The 26,604-nt window shown below is 37.4% G+C and overlaps 1 protein-coding gene across 1 annotated transcript; it reads right to left on the bottom strand.

The window, feature by feature from the left end:
- Positions 1-2,256: 2,256 nt before the first annotated feature.
- On the bottom strand, positions 2,257-3,979 carry LOC140172688 (monocarboxylate transporter 12-like). Its single transcript, XM_072195820.1, has 2 exons — positions 3,298-3,979; positions 2,257-2,375 (listed from the first exon to the last, which is right to left on the bottom strand). Exons 1-2 carry the CDS (start codon positions 3,977-3,979, stop codon positions 2,257-2,259), a joined length of 801 nt encoding a protein of 266 aa, XP_072051921.1.
- Positions 3,980-26,604: the final 22,625 nt, after the last annotated feature.

Genomic DNA, 26,604 nt, shown 5'->3' with positions numbered 1-26,604 from the left:
GAGATGAGATAAAATGTCATAGCTGTTTTCAAATTTGCGGACATTTTGCAAAATTGGGCGGTAACTTTGCCGACATTATGTGTCCTCCGCACGGAGGACACACAATGCATGTCCTCCGCATTGTGTGTCCTCCGCGCCAAAAAAGTATCCTTACACTTGGAAAAATAATCACAATTTAAAAACTGAACCATATTGGGGTAAATTTGTTTTTAATAGATCTAATCCTACACATTATGACACCACATTGAAACCAATATAACCTCAAGAAGTAAAGTTACAAGCAATTGGATAGATGAGGGTCTTTTTTAAAAAGTGACAAACTGGCCTATACAAAAAGATTCCAACAAGCGCTACCCAGCAAACACAAAACGTTTTCGACATCATTCGCAAAAGGTTATAAAAGGTTGTCAGAAAACGTTTAAATGTCGGGTTAATAAAGGGTATATTAAGAGTATAAAACGTTTTCATGACCTTTATATAACCCGACATTTTAATGTTATTAAAACGTTTTTACCTAAACCAAAAGCCAAAATATAACTTTTAAAACGTTTTTAAAACGTTTTTGTGTTTGCTGGGTACAAAGAGACAACACAGTTTCTTCAATGAAGCTTTATTCAAAGTAGTTTTTATTTCAGTTTTTACTTCTCTGTACTTTTCATAACTTTCATTTTATTTGTCAGCTCCTTTGTTTCAGTTTTCTTCTTCTTCTTCTTCATTTTTTCCCCTTTTGTTTTGAATTAAAGGCATGCACTAATTAGCAATTCACCACTCTCAAACGAAATGTCTAGTCCATGGAGGTTTGAATGGGCCAGTTTGTCACTTTTAAAACTGGACCTTCGTCTAATCAAATGCTTGTAACTTTGCTTCTTGAAGTCACATTGGATTCAATGGGATATCAATATGGTTCAGTTTTGAAATTGTGATTATTTTTCCAAGTGTTAGGATACTTTTTTTGCCCAGTATATATTAACACAAAAAAAGAAAGAAAAAAAAAAGAAGTACTCGAAAATTAGTATATTTTGAATCACAATTATTTGGTAGTCCATTGCGTCAAACATTTTCACTAACATGAACACTACCATTAATGCACAATCCAAAACTTGCCAGGCATTGCCCAGCTGGTCGGGGTGAACCACCACGAAAACAATGACTTAATTAATATGAATAGTATCATTATATAAATCACTTGAAATCAGGAATGCATTAGCACACACATAATAAATGGAATCCAATTTGACTCAACTTCCTAATAATATTTCCCATGAGAAATTAGTAAAAGCGCAAGGAATGTCATCCCTTAAATTTTTGATATTTTTACTATTTGAATTACAATGTCCGTATTTAGCTTGGTCACACACATATAATTCAGTCCTACAATCTTAGAAAAAAGTACCTGGAACACGTGGCACACTTTGTCGAAATTCCATGCAGAATTTGTCATGGATATGACGTATTTTCGTTTGGAACAAACATCATGAACATGGCATCTACAACAATCAGGACAATGATTTACCTTCCACTTTCCTCATCAGTCAATGTTGGAACACATTGGGAAAACTGCTGAAGATATTGGCATTTCTCAACATTGAACAGGGAAGAAGAGGGGTGGCAGTTTTCCGCTCTTTACATGAAAGTGTTCCAAGTATTTTCCCCTATATTGTAGTCTTTACATTTATGACAATTTGTGATCAAATAGAATATTTCATAACTGTAGTCTTAAAACCGAGTTTTATTTTCTCCTTTGTATCACCATAAAGATATACAGTAAGAAATTCATTATTTGAGACAAGTTAACCAAAATCAAGATTATAAACATGTTAATATAATATTATCTTCTATGTATCACCATAATAAAGCATTAAGATTATACAGATAATGAATCTGAAACACGTCAAATAAGTGTGTTTAAGGGATCGGATAGCAACGTCAGTACTTTTTGCGGGATATGAGAGCACATCAGATACATCAAATTGCATTCTGAATACGAGGAATGTCTTTCTGATATCAAATAATTTTGATTTTTTAAAAAAAATTTGCGATATGATACTAATTTTATGGGAAAAAGTTATTAATAATTTATATTTTTGACATTTAACAGTCCTCATAAAAATGTCAGGACTTTTTGGGGAAACTGTATATCTTCAATACGATAGGTCAAAATTTTCAAATGATGGACGGCTTTCTTATTATATAGGCTAAGGCCCAACCCGACATGGATAATGGTAAAAACGAGAAAAACTACAGATACAGCACACCTCAACGTCTACATAAATTCCACAAATCTTCTGCTCCTAAAGCCACGATCGTTAGAGACGATACCGCGCTGAGTTCAATAAATGATAAGTCGAAATTGTCACTGAGATCATAAAGCCAACCTGCAAAGAAGAAATGCAGCAGAACACAGATAATTAAAAAAAGAAATAGCTTGTTGCTCGATAGGCTTATACATGTTATACGACATAATCTTGACTCACTCCCAAAACGATCTACTAATTTTTTGATCAAATTTGTCAAATTTGACAGAGAAAACAATACAGATGGGGACATGCTGTAACATAATGGAGGGTGTGAATATGTTACACTACCGGTATGAGTATTGTAGTTAGTCTAGTTTGGGTACACGGATACTCTCTTTTATATAAATAGAATGAATAGATTCTTGACAAAAATGAATCAAGTTTTAGGTAATTTGTCTTCTCAGAGGGGCACTTATTCAGAATCTTGTTAAAATAAAATGGATAATTTTGTCAAATAATGAGTTGGAAATCTTGTCAATATGAAGAAGGGATACTATACATTTTGATAGCATTGTCGGTTCAAAGTGATAATCCTAATCGAAATGAATAGTATATTTCTCTAAAAATAGTTTCGGGATCAAAAATGTATGAGTAGGGGTTTTATTTAAAAAAATTGAATAGTAAGGAATTAGAATGCTCTTTTCAGAGCCACCATTTCTAATATAAAGCAATGGGTCGAGATAATGTCAGAGCTATTTATAGCTGGACTGTTACAAAGCTCCCCAAATTGCCCCAAAGCAGTATAGTATAAAAGTGATAACATGTCCGAGCTGTATTAATAACATGATTAAGAACCCAAACAGGGACTGGGTTTGGAAACGTTGACACTTCCACAAATGTGAGCTCTTGAATGTGTTTTCGAAACTTGAATTTTTTTAAATTTGAATAAAATATCCTGCAGTTCAACTGATTCCATACATATCAAAATAGCCTAAATATAGATAGTACTGAAGACTTGTCAATGCCGGTGAAACTATGAATCTAAAATATTTTGACGTACCTGTGACGTATCCACTGATAATGTAGCCAATTCCAAGAAACACATGCATCCACGCTACTGCACTAACTGCGTCATCTTCCAGAATGATAGCATTAGCAGCAACATACAGCTGTGTCCCAAGAATTCCCAAACCAACTCCAAGAATAAAAGAGACGGCGCACACTGTTGGAAACGATGTTGCAAAATAAAAGCCGGCATAGGAGAGTGCAACCAGTGCCGACCCAACATAGAGGAGTTGTCTATGAGATGTCTGTCCTGGTAAGATTGCCATCAGTAGCCTGATCATTAAAGCTCCTACACCACTTGTTGTAGCTACAATGGCGGCATCATTGGGTGATAATCCCTTACTTTGAGCAAAGGAAACTAAGTATACTATCCAACCATTGTAGGAGTAGTTCGAGATTCCTGATACTATAAGAACAATGATGAATGAGCTATTCTTAAGCAATGATATATTAATGATGTCTTTGAAGCATGATGTTATTCTATTAGTATTGTCTTTCTCACGCTTATTCGATTTGTCAAGACTTTCGTAAGAGTAAGTTCGACTTCGAATTTGGTCTGTAGGATTGAGTAGTGCGACAGCAGCTACAAAGTGTAGATTTAATGCGCCAATCAATAACATTGCACCTCGCCATCCATAGGTATCGATGAACATCTGCGTAATCGGTGCAAAAGACATGATTGCAAGTGGTAGTCCTGTGGTGATGACGCTTGTTGCAACATGATAATCAGTGAAATAAGAAGAAATTAAGCCTATTGCAATAGTTTCACCTACGCATGTAAAACCTGAGAGCAAATATAAGACTATTAGAGAAACATGGCTTCAACTGGGGCTTCATTTCTAAACTTCCCCCTAACATGGCTAAGGCCGTTTTTGCTTTAGTTTTGGACACTCGCGCACCAGGGATAAATGAGGGAGGTAAAGTAGAATAATTTACTGGATCAACAATTTCCATTTTTCTTGTCCAAATATTACGAAAAATAATTCACTGGGTGAGCAGCTGCATTTTTCAAGGTATCCAGACCCGTAGCTAGCTAGAATAGATTATCCGAAACGTAGATCTTTTATAGATCCTTCAAAGTGGTCTTTTCTTCCCATAGAATGGACCTTTGATATGTTTATTTGATATCCACTAAAGAAAATGGAAATGTTGTTATTTTACCCACAAATTAGGACTTTTTGCTGCCTCTACATTATTTCTTATTGCCATCTGCTAAGAAAAACTTACACTCTGCACATTTTATGTACGATAAGCACTCATGTAGCAATTTATTTGTTTATTTGTAAATAAGTATAAAAATATAGACCAAAAGAAATACTAGTAATTATTAGTTTTCATCTTTTGACGAAGTCCACTGATAACAAAACAATGCCATTTTTGAAGGAAAAGTTACCGAAATTGTATCAAAGAAATGGCGTCACCACAATTCACACTTATTCTAGGTTACACAAAACTACTTTCCAGTTTGTAAATTATTTCTGCTTTGAACATTAATAAACCACTACTGCACAGGAAGTCTGAACAGGTAACATCTCCTAACTTTCGAACAATATCAATACTATTTTGGTTCACATTGTGATAAACAACCCTGGTGAGTACCTTTTGTTAGGGCCGCTATCATTGTTTAGACAAGGGAACTTTCACAAGTTCAGGTTTGTGTGGAAATTGCTCAAAAATATGTATAGCTTCCTAAACTTCATGCTCTTTGAAATTTATTACTGCTCGAAGTTGTAACGGAACTGTAAGATCAATTTTTATGGTAATATTATGGTGCTCCATTTTTTAAGCAAATAATTTACAGGGTGTGCATTTTGAATAAACTGGCTGGGCAAAATAATTGACTGGTGGACACCTTCTTTTTTTTTTTTTTTAAGTAATATTAGTAAAAATGGTCAATTTTCAAAAATTTACACACTTATAGTGTAAAAAGGCACACCAAATGGATTCAATTGGGCCTTCATTTTAAAACATTTGCCCAATTCTTAGGGGCTATCCCCCCTCTGACATCCCCTGCGTTGCGCAAGCGCGACGCGTTGGGCTGCCATTTCCAGTGGCGGCACCAGGAACTTTTTTCGGGGGGGGGGGCATTGGGGAAAAGTGAATTTTAATGTTTGTGGCGGTTATAAATGGGGCGATTAATTGTTTTTTTGAAAAGAGCATTGAAAAAAGACAAATGATTAGCTTTTGTACTGCTGTAAAATGGTAAAGCATTATTTTGATTTACACTTCTGCTTCTGTTTATTCACAACTCGTTTGACCAGAACCAATCAGAGAGTAAGATTTTGACCAAAAATATGAATCGTGCCCAGATCGGTTCTGAAGGAAGTGCATCGATTTCAATGTCTGCCTTGAAATATTCACTATACGTGGTATACATTTCGTACCTGTTAATGACATGCCGAATATTAAGATGGGTATATTTGTGGCTAGAGACGTAACGAGCAACCCAGCACTTGACAGGATACCGCTTAACGATGAGAGTGCGAGTGTCAAAAATCCTCGTTAATGGCTGCGCTAAAAGAGCTGTAATTATAACAATGTAAAACATGCACTAAACATCATTGCTATAATTCATTCAAATCTCATCCTCCTCCTTCTTCTCGTTCGTTTTACTTTTTCTTTTACTTCGTCTGCAACTTCTTCTACTCCCTCTTCTCCCCGTGCAATCTTCTTCTTCTTCTTCTTCTTCTTCTTCTTCTTCTTCTTCTTCTTCTTCTTCTTCTTCTTCTTCTTCTTCTTCTTCTTCTTCTTCTTCTTCTTCTTCTTCTTCTTCTTCTTCTTCTTCTTCTTCTTCTTTTCTTCTTCTTCTTTTCTTCTTCTTCTTTTCTTCTTCTTCTTTTCTTCTTCTTCTTTTCTTCTTCTTCTTTTCTTCTTCTTCTTCTTCTTCTTCTTCTTCTTCTTCTTCTTCTTCTTCTTCTTCTTCTTCTTCTTCTTCTTCTTCTTCTTCTTCTTCTTCTTCTTCTTCTTCTTCTTCTTCTTCTTCTTCTTCTTCTTCTTCTTCTTCTTCTTCTTCTTCTTCTTCTTCTTCTTCTTCTTCTTCTTCTTCTTCTTCTTCTTCTTCTTCTTCTTCTTCTTCTCTCAAAAATACTGGTCCCACCCCAAAGAGGCAAGCTAAAAACAGGCAATTGTATTTATGAGATCCGACGGGCTGCCAAAACTGCAATCTCAGTTATGTTGGTGAGACCTCTCGCCCGGGGACCTCTCGTTTGTTCGGGATTAGGCTTGCGGAACCCCAAGCGGAAGTTAAGAAAGCCAACGAGAGAAAAGTTTACTCGGTCAAACGTAGGGCATACGAGCAAAAACAAACAAAGTCAGCCATATCTGATCATGTCGCAAGGGCAAATCATATTGTCACTGAATTGGGAAGACTCCAAGATACTTGGCAAGGAGCATGTCAGAAAGTCTAGAGAAGTACGAGAAGCGATGGAGATCAGAAAGAGGGGGACAAAGACCATGAATAGAGAGGAAGGCACTTATTTCCTAAATCACGTATATGACCACTTTTGAAGACTTTTCGTCTTGGGCTTTTCGCCACCGCTTTTCGTATGACATCGATGTTTGTATAGCCGATCTTCATGTTCTTCCACGTCCTGCCCGAGGTGGATCATGAACAGATCCAGTTGATAGGAATTTATGCAAAGAACCATACGATCTGAATCCGTTGATATATAGGAAACTTCATCTTCACTTCAACTGTTTAAAGTTCCACAAGTAAAGTTTAATACGAAAACTATCGAAAAATGCCCACCCCCAATCAGACCCGGTGCGCCCCATCTCAATAGGATGACTTATGGTACGCCAATGTCTGTCACATCTACAAGTCCGAACTTCAAGAGCTTGACAAAGACACCATCAGCTGGCTGTAAAGGTCCTACCTGTCTAGCTACGATTTACCAGACTATCTCATATGGCGCAAGAAAGACGAATCGCTAAAGTGTAGTTACCGCACCAATCTTTCTTGAGCGATCAGAGTCTGCATGAGTGTGGTTGGTAACATTTTCGTCGGACTACGATTTACTTATTTATTTATTTTATTTTTTACTTGATGAACCTTACACGCAAGAAGAAGGCGGTATGATTTGCATAAACCTAGGATATCAACTATAAATTTTCTGGCTTCTTCCAAGAGTATGTTCCACAGACCAGACCGGCGACCACATGTTCCCCGGACCGGTAAATATGTGAAAGATGGACCTGATTTCAATCCTGTGCGGATTGGAGTGCGGATTTTTTGCGGATATTTTCCAGAATTGGGCGACATTTTGAATAGAAATAACCGTAAATGAGTATATTTTGGGTTATTTTATCTATTGCGTCAAACCTTTTCATTGTCAGCTCCAAGAACACCACCATTTATGCCCGGGCATTTATGTACCCCAATCCAAATTTTAGCCACACAACTTCACAGGCTGATGCACAGCATTGCCCAGCTGGTCGGGGTGAACCACCACGAAACCGTGAAAATGACGATTAACATTATCTAAATCACTTAGGAATGCATTAGCACACGCCGGTATATTATAAATGAAATCCAATTTGATAGTAATTTCTTTACCATGAGACATTAGCATAAATATGTACAGTTTTGATATTTTCACTAATTTAATTTAAATGTATAATAATACTTTCACTTTGTCGAAATTCCGTGCAGCCTTTATTATGGTCATGGAAATGACGTATATTGTAGTTTGGAACAAAACATGGCATCTATTATGCTAAATATTAAACGGAGAGATCATATCTCAAATGCCAGCATATGCCAGCACTGAGATTCCTGGGGCACATTCTTCGTCTTCCAGGAGCCTGCTAGAAGATATGTTCTCTTCATACCAATTCATGGCAAAATTTCATGACCGGGACGTCCACGTACCTCTAATGTAAGCATTCAAGCAGAACATTATTATAGTCGCACTTGCCAAAGATCGCTGCACATGAAGAAATTTTGTGCTCTTTGCTCCGCAGCCGAGCCGAAGGATGATGATGATGGTGGTTTGAAACAATACTTTAAAACTGTATAAAAGTTTTAAAAGTTCCTTAAAATCCTTAATAGTATCTTAAAAATAGTCGGGCTATTCCGGTTGAAATTCACACACTATGACTGTAGTCGGCTGCAGATCCGTCGGATAACGCTTTTTCAATGGGAAATGAACTTTGCTGCTTGGATGATGTCACGATGAGGTTAGCATTTATTCCTTCCTCGTATGGAAGACATGAGAGAATGTGTGAATTTCAAATGGGGTTACCTGAAATGGGTGACTCGCGTGAGATCTACACCCCCCCCCCAGTAGTGGGAGATTAAGGTCATGCCGTTCATAGGGGGTGTATGGAACTGGAATAACCCAATAAAGCTCACAATGTTATCAATTCCGTATCCAAATCAGTTCCATTTGTACAGTTTACATGTTTGCAAGTAATGAAAACCCGATTTTAATCGCCTTATACCTTCTAATGACAGAGTAACCAACGGAGAGTCACACAGTTATGTAGATTTATTTCAGTGCTTGAAACAAGCCAAAATCCTCATAGCTTTGAAATGTGACGCTCATCAATTTTTAAAGCGGGTCGTACTCATATTGTACACTTTATAACACTTCAGACTCGCAAATCAGCAACAGATACTGTGTTGTTCAAGTTCAAGTTGGCATTGAGTCCGTTTTGTTTTACACCTTCAACGTCTATATAATTTCCACAAATCTTCTGCTCCTAAAGCCACGATCATTAGAGACGATGCCGCGCTGAGTTCAATCCACGATAGGTTAAAATTGTCACTGAGATCATAAAGCCAACCTGCAAAGAATAAATGCAGTAGAATGCAGATAATAATTATCAATATTTCAATTATTGAAAAAGAAACACACTGTAGCATAGTTTGTTGCTCGATAGGCTTATACGATTATACAGTGCAACAGAGCATAAATGCCCAAAACTGAATTTTGGACAGATTGACGCATAATTAAAAATCTAGATTAAAATGAAAGATGTCACTTACAACATGTTTTGACCAAACTCTGATCTTTAATAAGGTTGCAAAATTTGACACGTTTTCGTTCATTTTCATATAATTAGCATAATAAAAAGAAATGTATGAAAAAATTGAATTTATTTTTTTCGTCAAAAGTATATACGTTATAAGAATCAAACTTACAAGAAAGATTAACCCTTGTCAAATCCAACAATTCTGTCAGAGAAAATCTGCATATTTGTATTAATTTTTAATTTTAAAAATTAATGGACATGATATTGATTAATTAATTTGCGATAATAAATATTTTTTTATGATTTACCATAATTCCAAACATGTCAAGCAACATGTCAAATTAAAGCTAATGAAATTTGTTATAAATTTGCACAATTCATTTAGTATTTTAGTTACAAAATTCCAAACATTCTATTCCATTTTTTTGCTATAAACGCACAGGAGCTGTACTTTTATACTTTTAAAATCCACGCCAAATCAATAATGAGTCTTTCATTCTATTGTAAAAGTACTATATTCCCTGTAGCATTATGGAGGACCAGGTCCTAGAGTGTGATGGTTTTGTAGCAGATGACCGTGCCGAATGGCTGGGCATTAGCTATCAAATATGTGCATTATGCAGCTGCTAATCATAGTAGAGATTTGATAACATTTTTGTTAAATACCCAAGTGATATAATAAGGACTAAACTGTGCATGTTGGTACTTATTTGTTATGATTCTTATATGTTGAAAATCCCATGTAGTAGAGTAGTAGTATTTATGTGTAGTGTATATTGTTCATAAATTATATAGCTTTTAAATTTTGGGCATTGATGCTCTGTTGCACTGTACGTCTAGTATTTATAATTTAGATTCTTTTCAGAGCCATCACTTCTTAAACAGGCGCAAACGGTAATATCTCCAATGCGGATGTTATTGCACTCACCCATTCGCAAAAGTTTTACAACGTGTGGTTGTTTGTGTTAATATTTGTTTTGTGTTTGTTAGCTTTTGCTTGATATTCAAAGTACAAAATTCTACTGGATGCTTTGAGCTATTTGACGTTCATGAAATTCGATCGTTAGGATAAATATAAACAACCATTTTAAAGTGTTTGTTTGATGCTTTTTTACAAATGCCTCATTGGTTTCAATGGTTAATTCGACTCATTAGAGATCGAAGTTTAAAAGAACCACTTAAATACATAACGTTGCTACCCTCTGTTAACGTTTGGCCTTTTCAATGTTTAAAGTGCCTCTGATTTGCATGCGGTGACTGATTTTTTATGGTACATCACAGTAAGACTTTGTTTTAACTCATCAAAATAGACTTTGGATTCTTATTCACAAGCACAAATTATGCTTTTTGGTTTCTTTTTTCAATTATGATGTTGTGCATGTAGTCATAAGTATATCTTTGATTTTCAAAAACCCAAATTTCTCGGGGAGAAGAAAACCAAAAATGGAATCACGTTCATACCGTTTAAAAAATAGGCTGTCGAGTAATACGTATCATGAATTGATCTTGTACGCTGATTTGTTGTAGGTTGTTTACCTATCCACCTGTTTATCAGGGACAGTCTGAGTGTGTAGCTCAATGGTTAGAACATCGGAGGCACTATCCGAAGGTCTGGGGTTCAAGTCTTTGCACCCCAGTAAACACACAACGTTTTACAGAAAAGGTTTAAATGTCGGGTTATATAAAGGTTGTAAAAACGTTTCAATAACATTCATAAAACATAAAAATCATGCAAAACGTTCTAACAGAATATTTTGCAAAACGTTTGACCAAAATATTTTACACTGAATTTTTACATATTCATGATCTTTGTATAATCCGACATTTAAATGTTGTGAAAACATTTTGAATAAACGTATAAAGAACATTTTTGTGTTTGCTGGGATTGAAGCAGGTATGTTGGGAGTTTATTCTCCCTGGCGTATCAGTCTATGCATATTATTTTTCCATTGTAATTTCATTTTATTATAACCAATTATTGAAAATACTGAAATTAGGTGAGATATTTTAGCCATTTTTTTTTTAATTCACATTGGCCCAAGTTTTGGAATTTATTGTACCTCCAAAATAAGGGCTTTTACATAAGGTACCTTTTACTAAAAAATTGAATATGGAATTTAACTTTTATTTACAGTCAGATAAAACTAGAGGCTTAGGATTGGGCTAGCAAGTTTTGCCACAACTATAAATTCTGTTCTGATTTAATTAAAAGAAGTGACCTCTCTTTGTTATTTGTTGTCAAATCCAAATAGGTTCCAGGGGACTACTTTTCAATGCACCATTCAAATTAAAACTAAAAAGTTCAACTTGGTTTTAGAATATAGATTCTTTGCCCTTTTTGAACCTTTTCCCTATGACCCATATTGGTAATATAATACAATATAAACACAAAACAGTATAAACAGGACAGGTACAAGAGGTACCTTTGTGTAAGACTGCACAAAATATTACAAATATCATCGATCATCCATCATTTTGTGTTCAAAACAATACTGTCTATCGATATTACAATGGAACTTGTTGGTGCCATTCTTCTGGAATCTGTTTGAAGCTGTATGACTAATCATTCAATCGGGCAATTTAAGCGGATAGTTACTTTGACACAAAAGTAATAACTGAAATCTTAGTTGAAATTTATTTTGGACTCAAAATTATTTTGTAGGATACTTCACGAAGAGAAAAAGACAGTAGCGTAGCCATCGGGGGGGGGGGGAGCAGGGGGCAGAGTGCCCCTGACAAAAAATGAAAGAAAAAAGTGCCCCTCTGACTAAAAATAAAAGAGAAAATCCGGAGGGTAAAGGAAAAGAAAAGGGGCAAGGAGCCCTTTTCTACCAAAATTCAGCCCGATCATGGGGCAAAATAGTGTAAAATACACTATAAAGGTAAAGCTCTTTCCATCCTGATAATGGACGAAAACAGTGTAAAATAACAAATTTTTCCGCACATCATACCAGTAAAGTCTTTTTTGGAAGCTCGAAGACAAACAGTCTCTATGTATTTTATGATGCAACTGTAATATTTTTTCGTCTGTGCCCACGAAATTTTATTTTGCCCCCCCCTACCAAAAAAGCTAGCTACGCCCCTGGAATAAGAAGAATATAGATTTCACATCCATCCCTTTGACCACCATGCTATCTCTTGAATTGGTCGATTAAAATGTTTTAATCTTTTAACGATTGATGACCGGAATCAATTTAAAAGATTGAAAAATAAATTGAAATGATTTTTTTGGTTTGATTCTGATTCTTTCTGTAGACTGATTTCACTATCCAATTATGTATTTGTGTTGCTTCTAATATATTGCAACGTAGCATGTGTTACATATGTTTGGAATGAGATTTTAAACTTTTTTATAGTTAATATTTTCAGTTTTTTCAACTGGAAAGGATTTGTCCCCTAATTCAGGATGACAAAAGATTGAAAACAATGAAAGTCGAAAAAGATTTGCCCCTAATTATAATCGCTAAAAGATTGAGAATCATTCGTCTGATTGAAAAAAAAATGAAAATTTGCCAGGTATTGCACTTACCCACTTCTGGAATTGAGCAGTCGATAAACAATCAAAAACGAATTGTCCCTAATTCGGGACAGCAAAATTTTACTGCGTATAAAAAGGACTTTGAAACAAAGGTGTCTATCTGACCTGACTTCTTTTGCAGATTTAAAACTTAATACTTCAGAATTGGAACTCAATTGGCGCAGCGGTCCGCCGCTTCGGCAAAAAAAAGACAACATGGTTGATATTTTGAGGATGGAAGTCGGTATTTATAACGACAAATAGCAGAAAGTAAACATAAGGCTGCAATGTTTGAAATATGAGGCAAATTGATACTGTGGATAAAATAGGCCATCAACATCTGGCAGTTCAGAAGACTTGTTAATAAATGCCGGTGAAACTAGGAAGTTTAGGTCTTTGACGTACCTGTGACGTATCCACTAATAATATAGCCAATTCCAAGAAACACATGCATCCACGCTACTGCACTAACTGCTTCATCTTCCCGAATAATAGCATTAGCAGCAACATACATCTGTGTCCCAAGAATACCCAAACCAACACCAAGAATAAAAGAGACGGCGCACACTGTTGGAAACGATGTTGCAAAATAAAAGCCGGCATAGGAGAGTGCAACCAGTGCCGACCCAACATAGAGAAGTTGTCTATATTGTCCTGGTAAAATTGCCATCAGGAGCCTGATCATCAAAGCTCCTACACCACTTGTTGTAGCTACAATGGCGGCATCATTGGTTGATAATCCCTTACTTTGAGCAAAAGACACTAAGTATACTACCCAACCATTGAAAGCGTAGTTCGAGATCCCTGATACTATAAGAACAATAATGAATGAGCGGTTCTTAAGCAATGAGACATTGATAATGTCCTTGAAGCACGATGTAATACTTTCCTCACTCTTATTTGATTTCTCAAGACTTTCATAAGTCGTGCCGTTAGAGTAAGTGCGAATTTGTTCTATAGGTTTGAGAAGTGCTGCAGCAGCTACAAAGTGTAGATTTAATCCGCCAAGCAATAACATTGCACCTCGCCATCCATAGGTATCGATGAACATCTGCGTCATCGGTGCAAAAGACATGATTGCAAGTGGTAGTCCGGTGGTGATGACACTGGTTGCAACATGATACTCGGTGAAATAAGAAGAAATTAAGCCTATTGCAATAGTTTCACCTACGCATGTAAAACCTGGGAGGAAATATAAGACTATTATAATGTTAAAATATATTCTGAATGATGCAATTGCCATTTTGAGCTTATTAATTTACCAGTGTAGTACCGTTTCATTTCTCGTCTTAGGACCTGATATCACTAGTCCATCACGAAGGGTCCAGTGCATTAGGACGACAATCCACGCCAATCGCACACTAACGACGTGGCTTGACGTGCGAACGCACCCATTGGTCCTTGCTTGACGGACTAGATGTTCACAACTTCGACTTTTCATGGTTTCCATCATTCTTGTAAAACAAAAACGTTTTAATGAATCGGGCAACATTTCTGGGAGGATTCTTGATTTTGCCCTACTAGCGATCACCAGTCTTTGGTGATTCATAAATTACGTTTGTTGCAATTTGTAATTCGGGCGATTAATTTTTCCAAAGAGCATTAAATAAAACAAAAACAAACAAACTAATAAATGATTAGCTTTTTTACTGCTGTCAACATGGTAAAGCATTTAACTTACTCTTCTGCTTCCGTTTATTCACACCTTGTTTGACCAGAACCAATCAGAGAGCAGGATTTTGACCAAAAAGGTGCGATTTCCTCTCATTAGCGTCACTACCGTAAGATCGTGATGTCATACTTTCGCCATACTTTCATCCTGCTCCCGATAGTTTCCTCCCAGCCCCAACGTAAACCTACGTCCTATACTACTAATCGAGACAGTGTCAAAAGCAGGTCTGTTTAGGGAATGTTGATTTGCGTTACTTCAAGCAAGTTGTTAGCAAAATGCTAGGTGCTACATTTTTTTAGTATTAATTTAAATCGTGCCCAGGTTTAGTCCTGTCTGCTGAAAACAGTCGGCCTTTAAATATTCACTATACACGTGGTAAACAAGCGCAGGCTAGAGGCAAACAAATGAAGATATTTAAGTCATACAAATTATTTTAAAGTGAAAGGTTTTGAAAAAGAGAGTTATCATACCTGTTAATGCCATGCCGAATATTAAGATGGGTATATTTGTGGCAAGAGACGTAACGAGCAACCCAACACTTGACAGGATACCGCATGATACGATGAGAGTGCGAGTGTCAAAAATCCTCGTTAATGGCTGCGCTAAAAGAGATGTAATTATAACAATGTAAAACATGCACTAAACATCATTGCTATAATTCAGTCGAATATCCTCCTCCATCTGCTTCTCTTCGTTCGTTTTCTTTTTCTTCTTCTTCTTCAACTTCTTCTTCTCCTCATCATTCGCCCCATTCAATCTTCTGCTTTTTTCTTCATCCCCTTGTTCTTCCTCTTCTTTTTTCTCTTCCACTTCTTCTTCCTCCTCCTCTTTCTTCTTCTTTTTCATTTTCTTTTGTTTTTGTTGTGTTGTTGTTTCCCTGCAAGACATTCACGTATGTATAACCCAGATAGCAGAATGGTCGGCATGGTCGCGGTCGCTAATCCGACGCCAAGCCAACCTTGGACCAACATTAACATGTCAACCTTAAGTCATGGTTGGTATGGGAACGGCAGGCCAACGTTGGGTCAACGTTGTTATGCCAACCTTATATTATGGTCGGTATGCCAACGTCAAGCCAACATAGCCAACTTTAAAATGAAGGTCGGCATGACAACGTTCGGCTAACGTTGTTGTATCAACCTTAAATGGTGGTCGGTATGCCAACGTCGAGCCAACGTAGCCAGCCAACCTTAAAATGACGGTCGGCATACCTTAAATGATGGTCGATATGCCAAAGTCGAGCCAACATAGCAAGCCACATGCAACCTCAAAATGACGGCCGGTACGCCGAGGATGGGCCAACGTTGTTGTGCCAACCTTAAAATGATAGTCGGTATGCTATCGTTGCACCAAAGTAGCCACCCAGTCGTAAAATGACGGTTGTTACGCGGAGGTTGGGCCAATGGCACAAACGGTTAGAATCCCTACATTGGACTAACGTTGGTATAAACTGTTGTTCAAGTCATGGAAATGGTCATGTTTATAATTATTTTCTTTTTACTAGGCCTATTAACATTGGCCCAACGTTATAGGGGTTGGTCGTCTGGCCAAAAAGCAACGTTGGCCCAACGTAGAAAGGTCAGTTTGCTCACGTTGGACCAACGTTGGGCCAACGTAGTGTTGTTATCTGGGAACTTACCCAATAAATATCCACAGAACAATGTCAAAGAGACAATGACACCTATTGTCCCTGTGTGAGTATCGAACTGCTCCATCAGGTCTGGAAGAATCACGCCATAAGCTTTGCCAATGCCAGATTCCAGGTAGTATATCACCCACAGAGCTAAGAGGATGACAAGCTTGCTTCCGTTTTCGTAGATAGTTTCAAAATTAAACTTCATTTTCTATCATGTCTATGTTTTCTATATATCTTATAGGTAGATTACAATATCTGGTTTAGTGTGGAGTGTAGACTCTACATACAGGACAAAACATCTTGAATGTGTTCAAAATATGATAAAGAAAACAACATTTTCGTCACAGGTATGGAGAGCTGGTGAAGTCGCATCTTGGCAGTGAATTATCTTGGTAGGATGCACAGAGAGGTTTATGTTGTGTGCCTGTAGTACCATGTTTGGGCTCTCACGTCACTTCTTGATGGCGGCAATGGCTAACTGCACGTAGTCTGCGCTCCAATAGTCATGGATATCTTGAAAATAACCTCCATAACGTTGCTCATTAGGAATCTCCTGCTTTCAGCTAATATCAAGAGGAGCCCTTATATGTCTCTGGTGTTTTATTTTTACGATTTTGCACTCTTGCAGGTCTGCAATATTGTACTCGTTTTAATCAAATAAGAATAAGACAGCGCAGACAATGAGTGTACTGACCTGTAAATTTTATAAATCCAAAATTTATTTATTCAGATCAGTGACCATTGTTGAGGAGTTAAAGGGCATATCTATTGCAAAGACAAATAACTCCATTCGAAGAGAATAATTATTACATTACAAGTTGACACTCGTTGCAATTATTTTATTCGTATTTCACCTGAAAAAAGATAAATAGTGTTGGTAAAATGTGGCCTCGTACTGGTTCTTCCCCCGTTCGAAGCGAAATTGATTTTCAAGGCAGCGGGCTGAATGACGTAACTTCCAAAATTTATTTATTACTTATTTATAAACGTATACGTTAATAAAATATAATATTTTTTGGCATTACTCGGTGGCATAACCAGGGGCAGGGGGCCGGTGCCCCCCCGTTCGTCTTTGGCCGTCGGTTCATGTAAGGCCGTCGGTAGACGGGTGGGGTTGATGATAAAAAAAATTCGGTTAACAAAAGACTATTTTTTACTCATGGCGCCTATTATCCCCCCCTTTTTTTTGCTCTTCACTTTTTCAAACCATGCAAAAAATTGGGGTCAACAAATCACAACTTCCGTCGGCAAAAAATATTTTCGTCGGTACATTTACAAGTTGTGTCCCCCCCACTTCCAAAATCCTGGCTACGCCACTGCTCGGTGGTCACTCGATAGTTGCCCCAACAATAACTTGGATGCAATGGATAAATTCTGTAGATCTTCCATTGACTAAGGTCAGTGACTAAGGTCAGTGACTAAGGTCAGTGACCTTTGTTGAGGAGTTAAAGGGCATATCTATTGCAAAGACAAGTTTAACTCCATTCGAAGAGAATAATTATTGCATTACAAGTTGACACTCGTTGCAATTGTTTTATTCGTATTTAGCTGTATTTCCCCTGAAAAAAGAGAGATAGTGTTGGTAAAATGTGGCCTCGTACTGGTTCTTCCCCCGTTCGAAGCGAAATTGATTTTCAAGGCAGCGGGCTGAATGACGTAAGTAAATGAAGAGGACACTATAGGGGAGAGTAGGGTACCCCCGAACACCTTTTCATGTAAGCCTATTACTACACATTAAAACGTAAGATAGAATAAACCATACCAATATCAAGAGTGGGTCATACTTTACTTTAATTATAAGCACGTTCTCATTAACTCAACCTTATTTATTTATTTATTTATTTATTCATTTATTTATTACATTTGGCAAAAAGCACAGGCAATACCCAATAGTGCTCAAAGAGCACTATTAAATTAAACGGAAGCCCTATATACAAAGCGAACAAAAAATAAATTGAAAAGCAAATAACAAGATAGAAAAGACAATTATTGGAGTGCTTTAAGTGCAACCTTGAAAGCGGACAAGGTGGGATAACAGACAACATTTTCCGGTAGCTCATTCCATAACATAGGACCTAGGTGGAAGAAACTTCTTTGACAAAGTGTGAGGCGGCTGAAAGGTGGATAGAGAGCTCGGGAATGGTTACATCTTGAGTTGGAACGTGAATGAGGTATGAATACATTAGGAGTAGATGAAAGCCCGGCAAGAAATTTGAACACATGGCGCACCGTAAAGGAGTCGCGACGGGCCTCAAAAGAGGGGAGGTTAGTTTGGGAAAGGATCCAGGTCCCAAAATTGTAATAAAACCCGGCAGGCAAACCTCTAAACAGATTCTAGGCGGTTGGTTCGGGTTTTGGTGAGTGGGTGCCAGGTTGAGTTGCTGTAGTCACGATCTGGACGGACCAGAGACATGTACAGGGTGCGACAAAGGTGTTGAAGAGCAAGGTGGAAGTTCCTATGTATCATGCCAATCATCCGACAAGCCTTCTTACAAAGGTCTTAATTTACTAGAAATGTGAATGCCAAGGAAGATGATGTCTGTCACTCTATAGGTTGGTTGTTAAGTTGTAAACGAAGGTCCGCAAGGGATTATTTTTGGTGGATGGCTTTGGTTTTCTTAGCATTGGCAGGAAGTAGATTACAAGGAAACCAAACGGAGATTTTGGTGATGTCCTCTTGAAAATCGGCTAGGTCCTGATGGTTGTTAATTGGCTTATACAAAGTAGTGTCATCAGCATATAGAACGGTATTGAAAAGCTCATTGAAGAATCAATTTGGAGTGTTAAGAAGAATTGAATTTTTAATTATAACTTTTAATTTATTTCTAGATCCTCGGTGAAAGATTACTTGTACTGATAAGCTATTTATATCAACACGATATGGTCACGTCATATCTTTAAGCAATCGTTCTAATGTCTTATTAATTGTACAATCCACCCATCTTTATCACTACAATATTTCCTACGCATCCGAAAACCGATATCAAAAGTTTTGAATGTCTTGTGAGAAGAGCCCCCAACCTTTTGACTCAAATGTGCATTCTGTGAATGTATCTTTGTAGTATAGCTTTTGCTGCAGAGTAGTGTGAGAGCGTCACCTTTCTCAGGTTAGCTACAACAGCACCGTTCGGGATTACCCCGCGTTCGGGATTACCCGCTGTTCCCCTATGTTCACGAGTGAGTATATAACACATGAGCCTAACTCTTTTTATGTGCGTTCAAGATAAATGCGCGACCTTCAATGCAGAACAAACGGTTAACTCTCGGCCCACTGAAATTGTTTATTTGCATAATAAATACAATATTGATTACACTAAAATTCTAAGATCTTGCGGTAACATATTGCTCTAGAATATTTGTTTTATTTTTAGTCCAAATAATTCTCATGATGTTGATATATATGAGTTGTAATATCACAATTTACTCATATATAATAATGAAGCGCCCTGATTTTATCCATATGTATAAAAACCATTAAATTTGTAATACTTGATTCATAGTTTTTTCAACAGTATACGTTCTGTGCATTGAGAGTGTTTACAGTCCATTCTCTCAAAACGGGCATTTCATGACGTCAACTTTTTTCTAAAGGCAAATCTGTCTCGTTCGAAGGAACTCGCCGTTTATAATTATTTGGTTTTTGCGGAATATCAATTCCTTATCATATGTTCTCAAAAAATGAGTCATTTTCATTGTCCTCATACTATTAGCTTGCCAATGATATGATGTTGTCCGAGCAATATATATGCCCTTTAAGTAACACATAACAATAATCAAGACGTGATATAATAACAGCTCTAACACTTATATTATGACAAGTATCGTCATCAATGTATGGGCGAATTCTGTTGATGTTTTTATCAGCAAGTTGATAGACTTGGCATAATTGAATTACATGATCATGGTCAGATCATATCGTCGGTCGCAACACATACATGACATGGTGGCGTAGAGTGATTTTCTAGATTTTCTGTTTCACATAGTAGTGACGTATTAAGTTTAGAGCTAGGCACATCCTATAATAGTTATTCCTTTTTTAGATACAGTTTAATAGTTTGAACCTTAAACTTCAATTTCAAATGGAATGGGGCTATTGAGAGGTAACAGTGGAGGCGTATCGACTCCATTACTAGTAGCATATCCTTCAAAAACGTTTTGTTCGGAAAGGTATTTTGTCCTCCACGTACGCCACTATGTGTTGCGACCGACAATATATGCCTATACACACAGGAATAATAGACAATTCACAATGGGATAGGCATCCTAGTCTGCTGCCCTCTTTCGAAATATGTATCCTAGGTCTCACAATAGGCGGATTAGAGGCCATTTTGTCTTCGACATGATTTTATTCACGTGTCCTTATATTTTAGTACACAAATATATAAGTTAACAGGTTTACTATTTTAAAATTATATTTTGAGTATATTCTGTAGTAAATAGATCAAATGACGGTGATTGTTCAGGTATTATATGCTTGATAAAATTAAACTGTTTGACCAGCTAGTATTCTCCTGATTGTGATTCCAGACACTCCACGTACCGTGTTGCGAAGGTGGAGGAGACTAAAGCTGTATTGACGAACACGCATGCGTTAAAAATATGTAGCCTAGGTCGAACAATAGCGTGACGTAGTTTCCGGCATTGTTCCTATGCACTTTCACCCTCCTGCTACACATTTGATGATTGAAAACAACCAGCCACAACCCCAAGGACATCATACAGTTATTGTTAAGAGGGGTCGATCTTTTGTGCGTAATTATAGAAGGCCAGGGGATTCACTCTATCATTAAAAAAATTATTTGAAGAAGTCAAAGAGCCCTAGGAATAAAAACTGTAGTGTAATTCACGCCAGATACAATTTCTTTATACGACAAAAATTAATTTTTGTAATCGATCAATTTTAAAATTTTAAATTTAGCCTGAATCCGTAAATATGGTACCTCTCGCCCTTTTTTGAGTCAAGGCTATTTTTACCATTATGCAGCGAACCATTGTTGAAGCTATTTCACATACATGTACAAAACATTCTAGAGAAAGAATGAGGACATATAGTGTTGAAATATCTTTTGTTGATTTCGAATGATAATGTCATGAAGTCGTAAATTTTAAGGTCAAATTCCTAAAACCAAAACAAAACATTGCGACGCAGATAATTCCCGACTTACGCAATTTCATCATCACATCAGTGTCTTTATTATTTGTTTGAAACCTTTCCCAAACATTCGTGCTATTTATGCATAAAACGGCTAATCTATCTTTACAAAACGCGTCTTTTTTATGGTAAACAAAAGGCTAAAGATGGCATTATGAGATTTATCTTTTATCATTACACTCCATCGATCAACTGCCACGGTGGACGAGCGGTAAAGCGCTAGACGCGTAATCGAAGGAAGTTTAGAATCGCTTGTTCGAGTCCCAACGAAGCCCGTGGAAACTTTTTTTCTTCAAAATTCATGATCGCATTCCGAAATGAGTCACTTGTCGGTAAATCATGTCTCGTATCCTTAACTACATGTATGCACACAACACAGGGGTACTCACAATAGGCAATTGAACCCTACTGGCATGACTGGTAGCGCTGTTTGTAGATGAGATAAAGTAGTTAGCGTCATATATGAAAAAGTATAAAAGCTATGATTTTAGTACTTTTGCTATGTTTCAATTACTTCAACCCGGTACAAGCTTTAATAACGGGGGAACATACATTTGTATGAGAAAGAAATATACCATCTATATCCAAACTCCCGTGTTATTCCAATGCACATTTTGCTTCACCGGGCCGTCCTAGCTTGGTCGCATTTGCAAGAGGGGTGTCACTAAACCATAATAGGTAAAAATTTAGTACTTTATGTCAATCAAGTATGGTTTATTCTCTACATGTCATCTTTATATCATTATCATAGTCCTTATAATAACAGTGGACTGCCTTGATGAGTAAATGATAGCAAACCAGCGAAAAATACCCCAAAAGTCAGTCAGCGGAGCTCCGCCGTACATGTCAATAGCGTCATTATCGATTGGATTAGTCGACCGTAGCGGACAATTCGATCGCTCATTGGATTAATATTATCACGTGGTAATAAATTTGGTTGGACAATCGATTACTATAATGGTTTAGTACTGCATATCTCGGTTTAATCTTCACTAAGCGGGCTTATGGCTGGAAAGGTCACGGTGAATTTGCCGTGGACATAAGTGCACTATGATCCGAACATACTTAGACGGAAATATCTCCATCCATAAGAATACTGGTGTTTTCCAGTCTCTTCTGATGACGCAGAGCAGGAGCGATGATAAACTTCGTTTTGTCTTGGTTCATCCAATGCTAAACGTCAGCTACACACTTCGAAAGCTTAAAAAAGAGTACATTGGACATCGCCAAGAATGTTGGGATCCCGGCTGGGATCAGAGTACCGTATTATCATATATATCTGGATATCATCAGCATGATATTTAAAATCACGATACCGTAATATTCAATCAACAACATGAGTATAATACACGAAGCCCGAAGGTCCTGTAGCTGAACCTTGTGGAAGGCCATATTCCATGTAAAGATCTATGCTATGATCTATTTTCAAGATAAGACCTATACCAACAATGGGCTGAACCAGTTACACCAAAATCATCTCGAAACCTTTACAGTCAACCGTATCAAACGTTGCTGATAGATCTAGTATCAGCAGCATCTTTTTGATCATCAAAGGCGCGCAAGAAGTCATTATGAACGCAGACTAAAGCAGATTCTATACTGTGCTATCTCCTGTAGGCTGACTGCAAAGGCTCATAGACCAATGTGCATCGGTGTGTTCAATTAATTGAGAGGAAGCACACTTTTCCAACTCTTTCGAAGCAAATAATAAATTTGCCACTGGGCGATAGTTATTGAGCTCATAACGATTAAGTATGGGCTTTAAAAACCCAGGAGTAACAGTGGCTTTATATAGACTATACGGTAACACGCTAGAGAGCATTAAAGCAGTAATGCGTTTACAATAAACATAAAATAGGAAGGCATATATGTGCTGCTGAACACACGGTAGTCATTCTTGAAGATGTTCATCAAGACCATGAAGACTGTTCATGGTAAACTGGTATTTGTAATTTCATACAACTAGTCCAAATATTTCCACTTTCTTGCAGACGTTTCGGAAACTCACAGTTTCCTTTATCGATGCTATTGTTGCAGTGATGAAACAAGAGATGGATTAGGCGATCACCATCAGAAAGCGGGAAAAAACCATGAACCGAGACGAGGGACAATACAACTTGAGTCACGTCTTTGACGATCTCATAGCTGAAAATCAACTGGCAACTCGACTGCTAAGCAGCAAAAATCATCTGCTGTAAACAGATCGTCACTGCAACAATAGCAACAATAAAGGAAACTGTGAGTTTCCGAAACGTCTGCAAGTAAGTGGAAATATTTGGACTATTTGTATGAAATTACAAATACCAGTACACGAGAGGATTCGCCGTACTATCACAGCAATTTTTGACACGAAGATATAGGGATGATGACGCTGTGCAGTACTTATTTGGACCCTGGATTTGGACACTTCTTATAGCCTCTTATAATGATCTCAAGCAACTCTACATTAGTAACACTCCTAAATTCAGGGAACAATCATATAACTTGATCTGACCTCATACATGACTTGCAGCTTGTATTATTGGACACCATATCATCCACCTCGTTACGTAGGTTTACCTTCCCAACATTATTTTGTCAAATTCTTTATCAAGATCTTCAGTATACAGTCAGTATCAGTGAGCGCTTTATTTGTGTTACCAAGAAGCTTTACGGTCTTATACATGTCCGTAACGCTGCAGTTATTAAGTTTGTCTGAATAATGAAGTCTTTGCGGCGTTTATTTATAATGATGTCGCGTGTTATATGAGACGATAGATGCACGACTGTACTCTGTCAAACGCCAACGGTTTTAGAATACCAAATTTTTTTTAGCAACACAAAACACATTTAGAATTGTTTATGAAGATTTCGTGATTATGTGTTAATCCAATGGCGACGCCATAAATGGCGATATGAGCCAGGCGGCGAGTGGGGTTCCTCTCGCTATTCCGAAGGTCCGCCATTCCGAAGGTTCGCTTTTCCGAACGTGTAATAATTTTACCATTCGCTATTCCGAATGTAATTAAAGGTTCGCTATTCCGAAAAAAAAACTGTTCTCTATTCCGAAGGTTCTCTATTCCGAAAATTCCCAAAACACAAACAGGTTCTCTATTCCGAAAACAGAAAGGTTCTCTATTCCGAATATGAAAAAAGGTTCTCTATTCCGAAAACGAATAAAGGTTCTTTATTCCGAAACATGTCACCGTGTTCTCTACTCCGAATATGAAAAAGGGTTCTCTATTCCGAATATGTTATATGCAGTAGAATTCGTAACATCATTACTAACCAAAAAACTTTACTTGGTTTCTTTTAGGGCCTTTTCCTCCGTCATCAAACACATCATTCTGTCAAGGCTAGCGCTAAAACTACAAAGGCCCAAAGCCCATATGTGGTACACTAACGGGCCCTACCCCGTAGATTTATCCTTTGCCAATCTCGGCCCCAGAGGTCAAAGGTCACGGGCCACAGATTTCGGGATGGAGAACCCTTTTTCATATTCGGAACAGAGAACCTTTTTCATTTTCGGAGTAGAGAACACGGTGGCTTATATCGGAATAAAGAACCTTCTTTCGTTTTCGGAATAGAGAACCCATGTTTTTCATATTCTTTTTCATATTCGGAATAGAGAACCTTTTCTGTTTTCGGAATAGAGAACCTTCGTAATAGAGAACCTTTTTAGTTTTGGGAATAGTGAACCTTCGGAATAGCGAACCTTCGGAATAGTGAAGTTCGCCCGGCGAGTGGCATGATGGTCGAAGAGAGCCGGCAAAACCGCTCGGCCGTATGGCATTTTTCATATACTCGGCTAGTTTTGTGGAGTTCATTATCGAACCCCAACGGTTTTAGCTTGTATTTATATTATTTATTTATAGGCCTATTTGCCCGCCTATTTGTTTGTAATATATCAAGCGTTTTAAAACTTGCGTTTGGGAACTTTTATCATTTTTAGCAAACTTAACTTCCCAATGAGAATTGTAGGCTTGTTTCTTAGCATAGGAAAATTCATTGTTCAACTTACGGTAAGTTTCCCAATCAACTTGTCTGTCACTACGTTTAGCTCTATGGTAAGCTTTCTGTTTTTTAGTACTCATACGTTTCAGATCATGAGAAAACCATGGTTTAAAAAAAGTTTCTGGTCGTTTGTCCGCTCTAAACGTGCCGAGCCAGATTCTTGTTCTTTTGTCATTGATGGTACACAATCATCAAACACTTCAGACATAGCAAATGGTTTCAATCAATTGTTTACCAGTTATTTTACAAATTCCAATCATGTCAGGGAGGTAACTTCTCCTGTTCTTGATGTCCTCACCATTAGTCACTTTGAAATATCTGATGACATGGTTTTTAAAAAACTCAAGACTCTCTCCCCTGACAAGGCAGTAAGTCCTGATGAAATCTCATGTCGTATGCTTAAATTGTGTGCAAACTTCATCTGCCCTGTCCTTGCTCGTATTTTTAACATATCCATTTCATCTGTGACCTTCCTCTATGTTGGAAGACCGCTAATATTGTTCCTGTGTATAAAAAAAAGGTGATCGGAGTGATCTCAAAAATTATCGTCCGATTGCACTTACGTCAAATATTGTCAAAATGTTGGAGAGTATTGTTTCTGACCACATCCGTAACCATCTTTTGTATAACGGTCTTCTTTACACTGACCATCATGGATTTTCTCCTGGGAAATCCTGTACAACTGCTTTAAATGAAGCTGTCTGTGAGTGGGACAAAATTTTGGATCGTCGTACATCCCCGACACCGCGTATTGACTTAGTCTCATTGATTATAGCTGCGCTTTTGATCCATCCATCAGATGTCCAATTTTGTTTCTGTCCTTTCAGGTGTGCCCCAAGGATCAGTGTTGGGGCCACTGCTTTTTAATATTTATGTCAATGACCTCCATCTTCACCTCTGCTCCAACATTTTTCAATACGCTGATGATACCTTTTTATTTCGCACAATTACCAATCATTCTGATATTGTAATTCTTCAGAATGATATTACTGCACTTCACTGGTGGTCAGAGAATAATGCTCTCCAACTTTTAAGTCGGAGTAATACACATAACTTGACACTTTTGGGAATTAAAATCCCCAACAGTGTAAAATCCCCAAAAGTGTCAAGTTATGTGTATTACTCGTCGTAAAAATAAGCCATCTGCAATTTATCTTTCTCAATATAGCTTTCTCAATGCGTCCCTAATTTAAGTCCAAGCGGTACCCAATGACTCCATATTTCTTATATTTTGTTCTCACTAAATGATCAAAATCATGACCACATAATTTTTACCTTTTGCTCTCACCGAAAGCCCCTTAGTGTGAAAGTGTCAGCTCTAAACCTATATCCATTTCATATTAAAGACCCCCCCCC

The sequence above is a fragment of the Amphiura filiformis genome, chromosome 16 (genome assembly GCF_039555335.1).
Source record: "Amphiura filiformis chromosome 16, Afil_fr2py, whole genome shotgun sequence".
In the NCBI taxonomy this organism is placed as follows: Eukaryota; Metazoa; Echinodermata; class Ophiuroidea; order Amphilepidida; family Amphiuridae; genus Amphiura; species Amphiura filiformis.
The sequence above is the reverse complement of the archived record's forward strand: the minus strand, read 5'-3'. Positions and strand labels throughout refer to the sequence as shown.

Bases quoted from the DNA above. Each gene is read 5' to 3' on its own strand.
- LOC140172688 (XM_072195820.1), bottom strand. From the start codon at position 3,979: ATGTCTTTTGCACCGATTACGCAGATGTTCATCGATACCTATGGATGG. The intron at 2,376-3,297 runs GTACGTCAAAAT...TCTTCTTTGCAG, and splicing joins TATCAGTGGATACGTCACAG to GTTGGCTTTATGATCTCAGT.